The 13,288-nt window shown below is 33.3% G+C and overlaps 1 protein-coding gene across 14 annotated transcripts in view; it reads right to left on the reverse strand.

The window, feature by feature from the left end:
- LOC126740724 (coiled-coil domain-containing protein AGAP005037) overlaps window positions 1-13,288 on the reverse strand; it is a 196,606-nt gene that overhangs the window by 116,571 nt on the left and 66,747 nt on the right. For 4 of the 14 annotated variants that reach the window (XM_050446858.1, XM_050446865.1, XM_050446863.1 and 1 more), the window contains 3 exons: window positions 579-747; window positions 251-449; window positions 6-198 (listed from right to left, as the gene is read on the reverse strand). In XM_050446858.1, coding sequence (XP_050302815.1) covers window positions 6-198; window positions 251-449; window positions 579-747 — 561 coding nt within the window. Of the gene's footprint in view, window positions 1-5; window positions 199-250; window positions 450-578; window positions 748-4,059; window positions 5,081-13,288 lie in introns of those variants that run through there. The other 10 variants (XM_050446869.1, XM_050446861.1, XM_050446862.1 and 7 more) reach the window with 6 other exon arrangements.

The following is a 13,288-nucleotide window of genomic DNA, read 5'->3' on the forward strand; positions in this document are numbered from 1 at the left end:
CTTACCTTGCTCTTATGGATATGCTGGTGCTGGTACTCCGAATCGAACTCCGGCTCAGAAAAGTAACTGGGATCCTCAAAATGTCCCGCCAAACCGCCTCCCGCTATTCCAATGCCCGCCATTGGCAGCCCACCTGACACGTCAGCAGACTCAAACACTCGCAACACTGAACGATCCCTGATTTCCCTGAGGTACGATCTAAAAGCAATCGATTGCATCTAGTGCCTTCCCCCTTTAGTCTAAACCTCACCTTAAATCCTCCAACTCATAAAACATATCCTTCGAAGAGTCGTGCATGTAAATCTTCACGTTCGGAGAGTCCATATACTCCATAGTCAACTGTTTCGGGAACGAACGTACAAAGAGCGCCCTAACCGTGTCCAAGGAGGTTATCTCGTTCGGTAGCAAAGCCCTCTTGGTCTCGTTGCGGTATTGCAAAAAGACTAAACCTGCAAATTGCCGAAAATGTACCGCGTTAGACGAGGTCCCTGGACCAACCACGTGTCATGCTTGTTTATTCGATCAAAACAATGGTGTCTGTATGTAGTAAATGTCATATTGAAAAACTCAACTCGTACCCAATGGCCTTTCCAGGGTTTTACTGGGGGTGCGTACCACCGGTAGGGAACTGCGTTGTTTGCCACCCCTCCGGAACCCGGTGGAGCTCGTTTCCACTTCTGACATTATGCCTGGGTCGTCGTCGAATAGCATGGCGTTGGATGGTGGCGGGTAACCTCTGAGATGACCCTGTAAGGAGTTAGAGTGAGTTACTAGGGTTTATTGATGTTTGTCTTATTTGTGATTCTTCACTTTCAGTAAAAATAAAATGCTGAGGTTTAACTTGGATTAATAACTATAGTGCTGAAGAAAGTTGCGTAACTTGGCATGGTATTTTGATAAAAGTCAAGATGAGGATAGGCACTGGAAGCTTCGATTAAATAGATGCCTTCAAGTAACTATATCTCTTAACATATCTTAATCATTCCATGATTAGCCATGCTGGTCTTCTTGGAATCTGAACAGATTCTTCTAGTTCAATTAAAAAAGTAAAATTTTTAGTTCTTCCAAGGGTAAAATAAAAGAAGAATTCGATGTATATAAAAAACGACCTCCAACAATACGTTCAGATGACACAGGTCAGCTCATAATAGAGAAAAATTATAAGAAACGACCGTGGTTTGCTGACGACCTCTCATCCAGATTACCAGTACTAAAGAAAGAAATAAGGAAAGCTTTAATAGAAAGAAAAGATGAGAAGTCACAGGATCAGATGGAATATTAGCGGAGGTCTTGAAACTGATTGCTGAGGCAAAAAAAACGTCGCGGTATTATACCACGCATTGCTCTTAACAAGCACTATATTGCACTATAATGCACACTAATGCAAAGACCATAGGCTACTAGGCCTGCGATCTGTGAGAGCCTACACGCCTCAAATGCATACAGGAGCTCAAATGCAGTACACAATAGCAGTTTCGGGATTTTGTGACATAGATGACAAAGATATAAGACGCAAACTGGTGGCAGTCAACAAGTATTACAATGCAAGCTATTACTACTGAAGACATTGAAATTCATCTAGTAGTCAGGCAAGGAGGCGTCTTATCGCCTCTGCTGTTTAATACACACTCCATATTTACGAAAACTTTTGAAGATTAAGAAAGAGAAGTGAAAGTAAATAGAATAACTGTCTCAAATATATGGTATGCACATAACACTGTCCTTATTGCTAATGATGTTGACGTACTGACAAGTAAAGACATTTTAAGAAGAGTTCATTAAAACAGATAATTAAATCGACTAACCTAGGTCACGTCTTCAAACTGTATTACAGAGACGTGAAACTAGAACCAAATATTTGGTGAATATTTGCGATCTGTAAGATCCTTCACGGCTTCTGCTGCTTAAATGCAGTACACAATGGCAATTTTGATATTTTGCGATTATGCTACAAGTACACCTCTGTCTCAGTAATGTCTCCCAGATGGCTTTAACTCGTTTTATGAACCCCCTTCAGCTCTCAAGCTCTAGGAAGATTATTACCTTCTCTAAGTGGATGGATATATGGATGGGTATATTTGAACCTTCTTTAATATCAGTTAAAAAAACTCCCAAAACTTAATGCAAATTCTAAGCAAGTACTACGAGGCAAGTTATTACTACTGAAGACATTGAAATTCATAGAAAAGTCAGACAGTGACCGTCTTATCTCCTCTGCTGCTTAGTATATGTTCTGTATTTATGGAAACTTTTGAAGATCAAGAAATAAAAGTTAAAGTAAATAGAATACTTATTTCAAATAAATAATATGCAGATGACACCGTTCTTACTGCTAATGATGCTGAGGCTATCTGGGAAGCTATATACTTACTGGAACTCGGAGCAAAATATTAGATACAGAATTAAGATGGCTCGTACGGTGTTGATGAAATATGAAGGAATCCGCAGAAATCAGGACTTCGAGTCCGATATGCGAATCTTGGACAACGCAGTTAAATATAATAAATAAAATAGAGGCATTCCAGATGTTTAGACACGACAGATACCAGTTGCTACAACTGATTCTGGAGGGAAAGATAGAAGGAAGAAGAGGAATTGGGAGGAAACAGCTGTCATGGGCAAGGAACATTAATAGTGATTGTATTGTATCGATAGACAGTGAATAAAAATAAGGACGATCGACGAGCTTATCAGCATGGCAAGAGATAGAAATCAATTCTAACAGGTAGTCACCATCACAGTTAAATTGATTGATTTCTTCCTTATTTATCCAGGGCCACATTTTCATCAAATATGAATGATATCTGGATAGAGTTTATTATGGACCTATTGCCGGACCAAGTCAATCACCGAGAGCTTCATTAGATGTCATTAGTACTCATGTCGTGTCTCTAATAAAAAAAGAAAGTGAGCACGAAGCTGTTATTGGAGTCATTGCTTCTAGTCCATTAAATGAATAAATTTTTTGACCTTAAATATATTTTTTTAAATTATGGATAGGATTGAGTTTCATGCTAGTGTTACACTATTTTAGTCACTGAAAACATCCAGTATCATTAAAGAAATGAACTCAGTAACTCATAAGTAATTATTGTTCATCACTTGGATCAATGACTGAAGTACTGAAGAGAAGTGAGCAACTTGTCTTGGCAAATTGAATAATGCTGGAAAGATCCAGATACTGGAAGCTTTTTTTGCATTAAATTAATGGCTTTAATTAACCTTTTCTCAGCTGTATAAACCTGCAAATATTGCAATGGAGGGAATTGGTATATTAAATTAAATAAACATTAAATAAGCGACCATTTTAATTTACTTTCTGTGCCTCTAAACAGGTTTTGATTAATCATGGTTAATGATATCTTGATAAAATTTATTTTTAGATTCATTTTAATCCCTTAAAGCTTCCAATAGCGTTAAAGAAATGCCATTAGTTTAACTTTTTCCTGACTAAGCTTAAGACATGAGTATTGCATTCCAAGCTGATCTTAAAAAAGAGAAAACAGGTCTGGTCGTAAAAGTTTGACCAACACGTTCTTCTGATCTGAAATCCGTTGATTTCTTTTAAACACTTTATTAAATCATTTATTTGGATTCAACCAAGTTTATTCTTTTTCATACCGCTTTAAAGGTCGTTAAAAACGATCTCTAAATTATTTTCTAAAAAGTAAATATCTCCTATTTTCACTTCGAAAAGCCTAATCCCGGTGTCTCGCAATAAAATCCTTTGTAGTTTTATTACGAACGTTAGATTCTATTAAGCCGGTCAAAGTAGAAGATTAAAGGAGCGAATCTGCTGACAGATAAATAAATTAAATTGGAAATTGCGCCAGAAGAAAAACAGGCAGAAACATCAATGAAAAAGAATAGATTTGTCTAATGAATTTAAAAGTTTCCCGATTTTTCCGCAGATGGTTAGATCTGGCAAAAGCGCTACTTTGTTGATGACTCGTGCAGGTTCGTCATGATTCGGTTGGTTGTGGAAGCGCTGTTGCCATATAATGTGAAAAATAGTAAAAACATTTATTAATTTCTTTTAAGAGATACATCGAGGATTACCTTTTCTTCTCTGGGTTCTACCGTAATCTTCAAATTCACCGGCCCACCATCATGCACCGTAAACGACTGCTCACATATTTTCACCAAAGGTCTCTTGGCATGAAAACTCACGTTATTTTCCTTTGACGCGAGCTGATCCAACAATCCAGATAACGCAGATTTTTTGGAAATATCAGGATTCCACTCCTGTGATTCGCTGTACGAGATGACACTTGCCATTGGGTTAAAATTCACATGTCTTGTTGGGTTTTTGCTCGATTTTCTTGGGTGTTGCAATGATAGGAAACGTGTCTCTGTCAGTTCCATCTTTGGTGGTAATGAAATGATGCTTTGTGACGACATTTTTGGTTCACTATAGTAACCAACTAAAGTTGCACGATAATTATTAAGCTAGCAACACAATTAACGAACGAAAATTGACACTTTATAGCTACAGAAGTGCTAAAAAATCCGATAAAATAATCCCCAATTAACTCGCTTTTCTCGCCTATTAAAAACTTAACTTCATTTTCCAGTCTTTTACAGGGCAAAAAACTGCCCTTATTAACTTCCCTTCGCTTTTACTCAAAATTCCGGCTTTTCGCGAGATTTCAGAATTTTTTCACTTCAAGTAAAGTCTGTCAGTGCCCTTCGGAAAATTTTTCCTTTGATTCTGCGGTTTGACTTTTCCTCGTTTAATTTACTTCGTGTGAGTCACTTCAAACTTGTACCGTATTATTTTAGAGAAAACGTGGAATAATAATGATTTGACGCATATAAATGGAGTGAATATAATATGTATAGAAACTATATATGTTTCCCACCTTTTCTGCTTTAATGGTCGTTATTACGTTCTTGGAAATTATACATGATATGAAAAATGTCCGAAATAATATGGAAAACGACTAGGAATGCCTGGAACAAGTGAATAATTTCTGGATAAAATGCAAAATTATTATAAATGCCTGGAATAAAATGAATAATTACTGCGAGTAGCTGTAAAATATAAATAAGACACTTAGGCATAATGAACAGATACCCCTACATTTTTTCGGTTTTCGCAAGAACTGTATATATATTTACCTGTTATATTACAGACTTCTGTATAGGTTAAAACTGTCATTTGTCATCTTAAGTTTTATTATTAAACTGCGCTTTTTTATGTTTAAAATCCTAAAGTAGCAAAAACTTATTTATAGGGCTTAATGGCGTAATTTCTGTCTATACCTGGAGCAGAAGTTAAACTACCACAGCTAATACAAATCCTAAGACAATAGAAACTTTTTAATAGTGAGGATTGGATCAAAAAAGTGCAATTTATTTTTGAATATCAAAAAGTGCATTTTAGATCGGTCAAGGTAACAAACGACAATATCAACTGATTAAGAATCTATTGTTTTTGTACTGCCTAAGTCTATATATTTTAACTACTACTACAGCTAATTTATATATACCAAAGAAGCATGAAATAAACCTTACACTGGTCGATTTCACCTCCAAAGTTGGAAAAGGCATACCAGATAAACTAGTAGATAGACAGGAGCTATTAACTAGATAGAGACGAACGGGGAAGCACTTATAACTTTAACATTCTTATCATATCTTGCAGGACTGCCAGGACTTTCAGGACAGAACATTGCCTCTTTCAATAGTCTAGACGTGATGGAAATATTTTACTAATTCCAGGCAGTCGATGAAGTAATTATTCTGAAATGTCCATCATGTCTTGCAAGACTTTCAGGACTTAGAACGTTTCCTCTTTCAATTGCCTGGAAGTGATGGAAATATTTTACTAATTCCAGGCAGTTGATGAAGTAATTATTCTTAAATGTCCATCATGTCTAGCAGGACTTTCAGGACTTGGAGCGTTTCCTCTTTTAATTACGTGGAAGTAATAGAAATTGTATACTAATTCCAGGTAGTTGATAAAGTAATTATTCTGAAATGTCCATCATGTCTTGCAGGAGTTTCAGGACTTAGAACATTGCCTTTTTCAATTATCTGGAAGTGATGGAAATATTTTACTAATTCCAGGCAGTCGATGAACTAATTATTCTAAAATGTCCATCATGTCCTGCAGGACTTTCAGGACCTATAACGTTTCCTCTTTCAATTGCCTGGAAGTGATGGAAATATTTTACTAATTCCAGGCAGTTGATGAACTGATTCTTCTGAAATGTCCATCATGTCTTGCTGGACTTTCGGGACTTATAAGGTTTCCTCTTTCAATTGCCTGGAAGTGATGGAAATATTTTACTAATTCCAGGCAGTTGATGAAGTAAATATTCTGAAATGTCTATCATGTCTCGCAATACTTTCAGGACTTAGAACGTTTCCTCTTTCAACTGCCTGGAAGTGATGAAAATATTTTACTAATTCCAGGCAGTTGATAAATTAATTCTTCTAAAATGTCCATCATGTCTTGCAGGACTTTCAGGACTTTTACCGTTTCCTCTTTCAATTGCCTAGAAGTGATGGAAATATTTTACTAATTCCAGGCAGTCGATGAACTAATTATTCTAAAATGTCCATCATGTCCTGCAGGACTTTCAGGACTTATAACGTTTCCTCTTTCAATTGCCTGGAAGTAATGGAAATATTTTACTAATTCCAGGCAGTTGATGAACTAATTCTTCTGAAATGTCCATCATGTCCTGCAGGACTTCCAGGACTTAGAACGTTTCCTCTTTCAATAGTCTGGACGTGAAGGAAATGTTTTACTAATTCCAGGCAGTCGATGAAGTAATTATTCTGAAATGTCCATCATGTCCTGCAGGACTTTCAGGACTTACAACGTTTCCTCTTTCAATTACCTGGAAGTGATGGAAATATTTGGCTAATTCAAGGCACTTGATGAAGTAATTATTCTGAAATGCCCATCATGTCCTGCAGGACTTTCAAGACTTAGAACGTTTCCTCTTTCAATCTCCTGGAAGTGATGGAAATATCTTACTAATTCCAGGCAGTTGATGAAGTAATTATTCTGAAACGTCCATCATGTCCTGCAGGACTTTCAGGACTTCGAACGTTTCCTCTTTCAATTGCCTGGAAGTGATGGAAATATTTTACTCATTCCAGGCAGTTGATGAACTGATTCTTCTGAAATGTCCATCATGTCTTGCAGGACTTCCAGAACTTAAAACATTTCCTCTTTCAATTGCCTGGAAGTGATGGAAATATTTTACTAATTCCAGGCAGTTGATGAAGTAATTCTTCTGAAATGTCCATCATGTCCTGCAGAACTTTCAGGATTTAGAACGTTTCCTCTTTTAATTGCCTGGAAATGATGAAAATATTTTACTAATTCCAGGCAGTCGATGAAGTAATTATTCTGAAATGTCCATCATGTCTTGCAGGACTTTCAGGACTTAAAAAGTTTCCTCTTTCAATTGCCTGGAAGTGATGAAAATATTTTACTAATTCCAGGCAGTCGATGAAGTAATTATTCTGAAATGTCCATCATGTCTTGCAGGACTTTCAGGACTTAAAAAGTTTCCTCTTTCAATTGCCTGGAAGTGATGGAAATATTTTACTAATTCCAGGCAGTCGATGAAGTAATTATTTTGAAATGTCCATCATGTCTTGCAGGACTTTCAGGACTTAAAAAGTTTCCTCTTTCAATTGCCTGGAAGTGATGGAAATATTTTACTAATTCCAGGCAGTCGATGAAGTAATTATTCTGAAATGTCCATCATGTCTTGCAGGACTTTCAGGACTTAAAAAGTTTCCTCTTTCAATTGCCTAGAAGTGATGGAAATATTTGGCTAATTCAAGGCACTTGATGAAGTATTTATTCTGAAATGTCCATCATGTCTTGCAGGTCTTCCTGGACTTGGAATATTTCCTATTTCAACTGCCGAACTGATGACTCATGAAATGAATATTTGACTAATTCAAGGCAGTCGATGAACTAATTCTTCTGTAATGTCCATCTTAACCAACCATATATAAATAAAGAAGCATCTGAGGTTTTCTTAAACTGAGGGTTTAATGCTAGCTACTACGAAGCAAGTTATTAGTAAAAATAATTAGAAGAAATTTATAATGCAGGATACAAATGCAAGAACGGACAAATGTAGCAAATGCCATTAGAAAATCGAAACTATTACATAACCTTTGGTTGCCCATACTAAGTTAACTATCACTACCTTTATAGACACATCCAAATCACACCATGATAGTATTGAGGTTGTTTGATCGATTTCTCGACACTTATGGGTACTGTCTTCATAATTCCAATGGTTTTTTCTTAGTTTCGTCCTTCTAAAGTAAATGAGACCATCCACAAGGTCGTAGTCGTAGCTCTCTTATTAGGTGAGATTTGGCAATGACACATAAAAAACTTGTGGCCCCCTCCAACAGAGTCAAGTAAACAAGAGAATTTCAATGTAAAAAATTGAATCTTAGAAACCTAAAATTCGACAATCGAAAAGCGTAGTTTAATAGTAATTAAGGTTACAATTGACAGCGAACACCACCGAATAACAGAAATGATATTAATAACGTTTTATTGTAATGTTTGACCATGACAGCAGGTTTTCATTATTTTGACAAAAATGTATCGTTTCAGCACCACTGCCTAAAGGGCCCTCTAACCAATTTTCCTGTATATTTTCCTATTTATATTAAAGGCATAAGATGCGATAAAAGTCCAAATAAACGAATTTGAAATGAACCCTCCCTTGTCTAGTAAGCAAAGCAATGAGATCGCAAAGATACGAAGCTATTTAGCTGCACCGTAGCTGCAGCTTACTCAGCTACAAAACAACTGCTTGTAAAGCCGTTTTCTTTGCTATTTACGCTCGGATGTTTTAATAAAGTCACGTACGAGATACCTTTGTCTTTTTGAAAACGAAAAAAAGGGCTTAAATATAAATTTTCACCGGATGATATACACACACGTATAATAATTCACAATATTCACTCGCGAAAATCATAAACCCAACTGAAATACGCGGTCTGGATGATATAACGGTTTTAATTAGTAGTTGAGCCTTTTTTAATTGACGAGGTCGTTCGGTTTAATGGTGTTTTGATGACATGCAAGACATTCGGTCCAGAAACGTTTTATTCGCGTTAAAACTGGATTATGTGAGGGGACACTCCTTAATTTTAGCACACGCGAAAAAGCGGTTTGTCAATGTATGAAATTATTAGGAAAATAGAACATTTAAGTGTAATACTCGTGATGGAGTTTTAAAATTTAATTTCAAAGTCATTGTTGGAGATTATTTCTCTTACACCAAAGAGAGCAATTCGAACAATTCAAAATAAAACATTTAGAGATTTTTGTAGAGGAAAATTCAAGGATATTAATTTCTTAGTTGTATGTACTTTATATATTTTTGAATATATTATTTTTCTTATAAAAGACTAAAAAGATAATTTTTTATTTCAATAAGCTACCACCAAAAAAAAATATTAAATTTTTTGAAAAATCTTTAACGTATTACTTAATATTGAATCTTATAGCATTGAAAAATGCATGAATTATAATATTGTCAAAACTTAACTAAACTTAACAATTCTACCCTTTAGTAGATTTTAAGTTGAAAATACTTTTTTTGGAGTCACAGTCAAAGTACCATCTCCTTCTATATTTTTTTTTAAATCGATAGGCCTGTGTGCCTAGACGGTGACATGCCGAGAAATTTTTTTAAACAATTCTCATTTTTTATTTCATTGGAAGTCACCATCTAAGTACCATGCCACTCTGGTTTAACCAAAAAAAAATTTGTGTCTCCACATACTAATGCACTTAGACTGTGACATTCTGAAAATAAAATAATTTTAAAAAAATTTAAATGAGCCTCTATTTTTTCACACTGTGACTTATCGAAAATAAAAGAATTAAAAAAAAATTACAAATTGTGTATTTAAAGTTAAAATTATTTGTTTTAAGTCACAGTCGAGATATCATATACAAAAAAAAATAAAATTTTTTAGAGACCTAGACTGTGACTTCTCAACAAAACAAAAATTCTGCCACAATTGTAACTTTTTACAAATAAGTTATTTGGAGGTTACAGTTGTCAATTGTCGTTTTTAACTTCATTTACAGGCACCGTCTAAGTACCATGCCGCTTTAATTGATCCATGAAAAACATTTTTTTACAGGCTTATGAGCTTAGTCATGTTGACTTAAAAAAAAAAATTCAGCAATTTTAACTTTCAGTAGATTTTAAGTAGAAAATACTTCATTTTAGAGTCACAGTCAAAGTACCATCTCCTTCTATAATTTTTAAAAATCGATAGGCCTGTGTGCCTAGACGGTGACATGCCGAGAATTTTTTTTTGAACAATTCTCATTTTTTATTGGAAGTTACCATCTAAGTTCCATGCCAATCTGGTTTAACCAAAAACAATTAGTGTCTCCACATACTAATGCACTTAGACTGTGACATTCTGAAAATAAAATAATTTTTAAAAAATTTAAATAAGCCTCTGTTTTTTTCACACTGTGACTGACCGAAAATAAAAGAATTTAAAAAAAATTAAAAATTATGTTTTTAAAGTTAAAATTATTTATTTTAAGTCACAGTCGAGATATCATATACAAAAAAAAATTATTTTTTAGAGACCTAGACTGTGACTTCTCAACAAAACAAAAATTCTGCCACAATTTTAACTTTTTACAAATAAGTTATTTGGAGGTCACAGTTGTCAATTGTCGTTTTTAACTTCATTTACAGGCACCGTCTAAGTACCATATCGCTTTAAATTGATCCGTGAAAAAAAATTTTAGGTCTATGAGCTTAGATATGTTAACTAAAATCAAATATTTTAACAATTTTAACCTTCAATAGGTTTTAAGTGGAAAATACTTCATTTTGGGGTCACAGTCAAAGTACCATCTCCTTCTATATTTTTTTTCAAATCGATAGGCCTGTGTGCCTAGACGGTGACATGCCGAGACATTTTTTTAAACAATTCTCTTTTTTTATTTCATTGAAAGTCACCATCTAAGTACCATGCCACTCTGGTTTAACCAAAAAAAAATTTGTGTCTCCACATACTAATGCACTTAGACTGTGACATTCTGAAAATAAAATAATTTTAAAAAAATTTAAATGAGCCTCTATTTTTTCACCCTGTGACTTACCGAAAATAAAAGAATTAAAAAAAAATTACAAATTGTGTATTTAAAGTTAAAATTATTTGTTTTAAGTCACAGTCGAGATATCATATACAAAAAAAAATAAAATTTTTTAGAGACCTAGACTGTGACTTCTCAACGAAACAAAAATTCTGCCACAATTGTAACTTTTTACAAATAAGTTATTTGGAGGTTACAGTTGTCAATTGTCGTTTTTAACTTCATTTACAGGCACCGTCTAAGTACCATATCGCTTTAAATTGATCCGTGAAAAAAAATTTCAGGTCTATGAGCTTAGATATGTTAACTAAAAACAAATATTTTAACAATTTTAACCTTCAATAGGTTTTAAGTGGAAAATACTTCATTTTGGGGTCACAGTCAAAGTACCATCTCCTTCTATATTTTTTTTTTAAATCGATAGGCCTGTGTGCCTAGACGGTGACATGCCGAGAATTTTTTTTTGAACAATTCTCATTTTTTATTGGAAGTCACCATCTAAGTTCCATGCCAATCTGGTTTAACCAAAAAAAATTAGTGTCTCCACATACTAATGCACTTAGACTGTGACATTCTGAAAATAAAATAATTTTTAAAATGAGCTTCTGTTTTTTTCATACTGTGACTTACCAAAAATAAAAGAATTTTAAAAAAAAATACAAATTGTGTATTTAAAGTTAAAATTATTTATTTTAAGTCACAATCGAGATATCATATACAAAAAAAAATAATTTTTTAGAGACCTAGACTGTGACTTCTCAACAAAACAAAAATTCTGCCACAATTTTAACTTTTTACAAATAAGTTATTTGGAGGTTACAGTTGTCAATTGTCGTTTTTAACTTCATTTACAGGCACCGTCTAAGTACCATGCCGCTTTAATTGATCCATGAAAAACTTTTTTTTTACATGCTTATGAGCTTAGTTATGTTGACTTAAAAAAAAACATTTCAGCAATTTTAACCTTCAGTAGGTTTTAAGTTGAAAATACTTTATTTTGAAGTCACAGTCAAAGTACCATCTTACTTTATATTTTTTAAAAATCGATAGGCCTGTGTGCCTAGACGGTGACAAGTCGAGAAATTTTTTTGAACAATTCTCTCGAAGTTTTCTTTAATAAAATATTACCGATGCAAGGAATAAAAAAAATATCGATAATAATCGTATTAAAATAAAAAAACTTTAATGGGGAGGATTTTCAAGACGAGTGATTTTTATTGCAATTTTCATTTTAAATTGTTTGTCCTTATTGTGTGTGTTTATTGGAAAATTTGCTTGCTTTGTCCTTTGTGTACTCGAAAAAAAAAATTTTATTTGTGTTTCTTACTTATTATTGTTTTCTATATAGAAATTTTTTTGACTTAGATTAATTAATTAAAACATTAAATTACTTACTAAATTAAATTGTACTTTGACTTTTGACTACAATTTATTTAACTATGCAATGTATATATTTAAGTTTTATGCCTCATGAAGTACTTCATTTTAATAATTAGAGGTTAATTAAGAGGCAATTTTTTTTTCAATTTAACTTTTTTGGTTTATTTCATTCAATTCTCTTCTCAAAATTAAGACATTGAGTGCATCATAGGCGATAAATTACATCTTTAGTAGGTGTGTGATTTTATTCAATTGAAACACAGTAATAAATTTTTTAGTATTTAAAATTCTTTGGGTAAAATAAATTATTAAAATTATGTCAAAGGCTTTAGAGGAGCTTTAACGCCTAGTTTATTTTAACGTATATTAACCCTACAACATTAAATCATTTTAAAATTAAAAACAAAAAAATTGCCTGTTATTGATAATGAATGATTTTTTTTAAATTATGTCATTTAAAATTTGAACTTTTTTGATTTTGTGTTTTTTTGTTGTTAATTTATGAAAACTATTTTAATTTGAAAATTTTAACTTGAGAAATTTGTGTTTGTCTAAACATAATTTTAGGTTGATATTTTTTTTAATTGAATCTCTAAAATAATATCAAAGGCCTTAGAAGAATCCTGATATTTCAAAAACTAGAGCAATGTTCTTTTAATCAGTCTTTTTATTTTTTAATGTCATTCTTCCTATATTGTTGATTTTTTTGCATGGAAAAAGTTAAGTCTAAAATGTTTTTTAGACTGTTTTTAATTTAAGCGTCATTTTTGTATT

This window comes from Anthonomus grandis, chromosome 9 (genome assembly GCF_022605725.1).
Source record: "Anthonomus grandis grandis chromosome 9, icAntGran1.3, whole genome shotgun sequence".
Classification (NCBI taxonomy): Eukaryota; Metazoa; Arthropoda; class Insecta; order Coleoptera; family Curculionidae; genus Anthonomus; species Anthonomus grandis.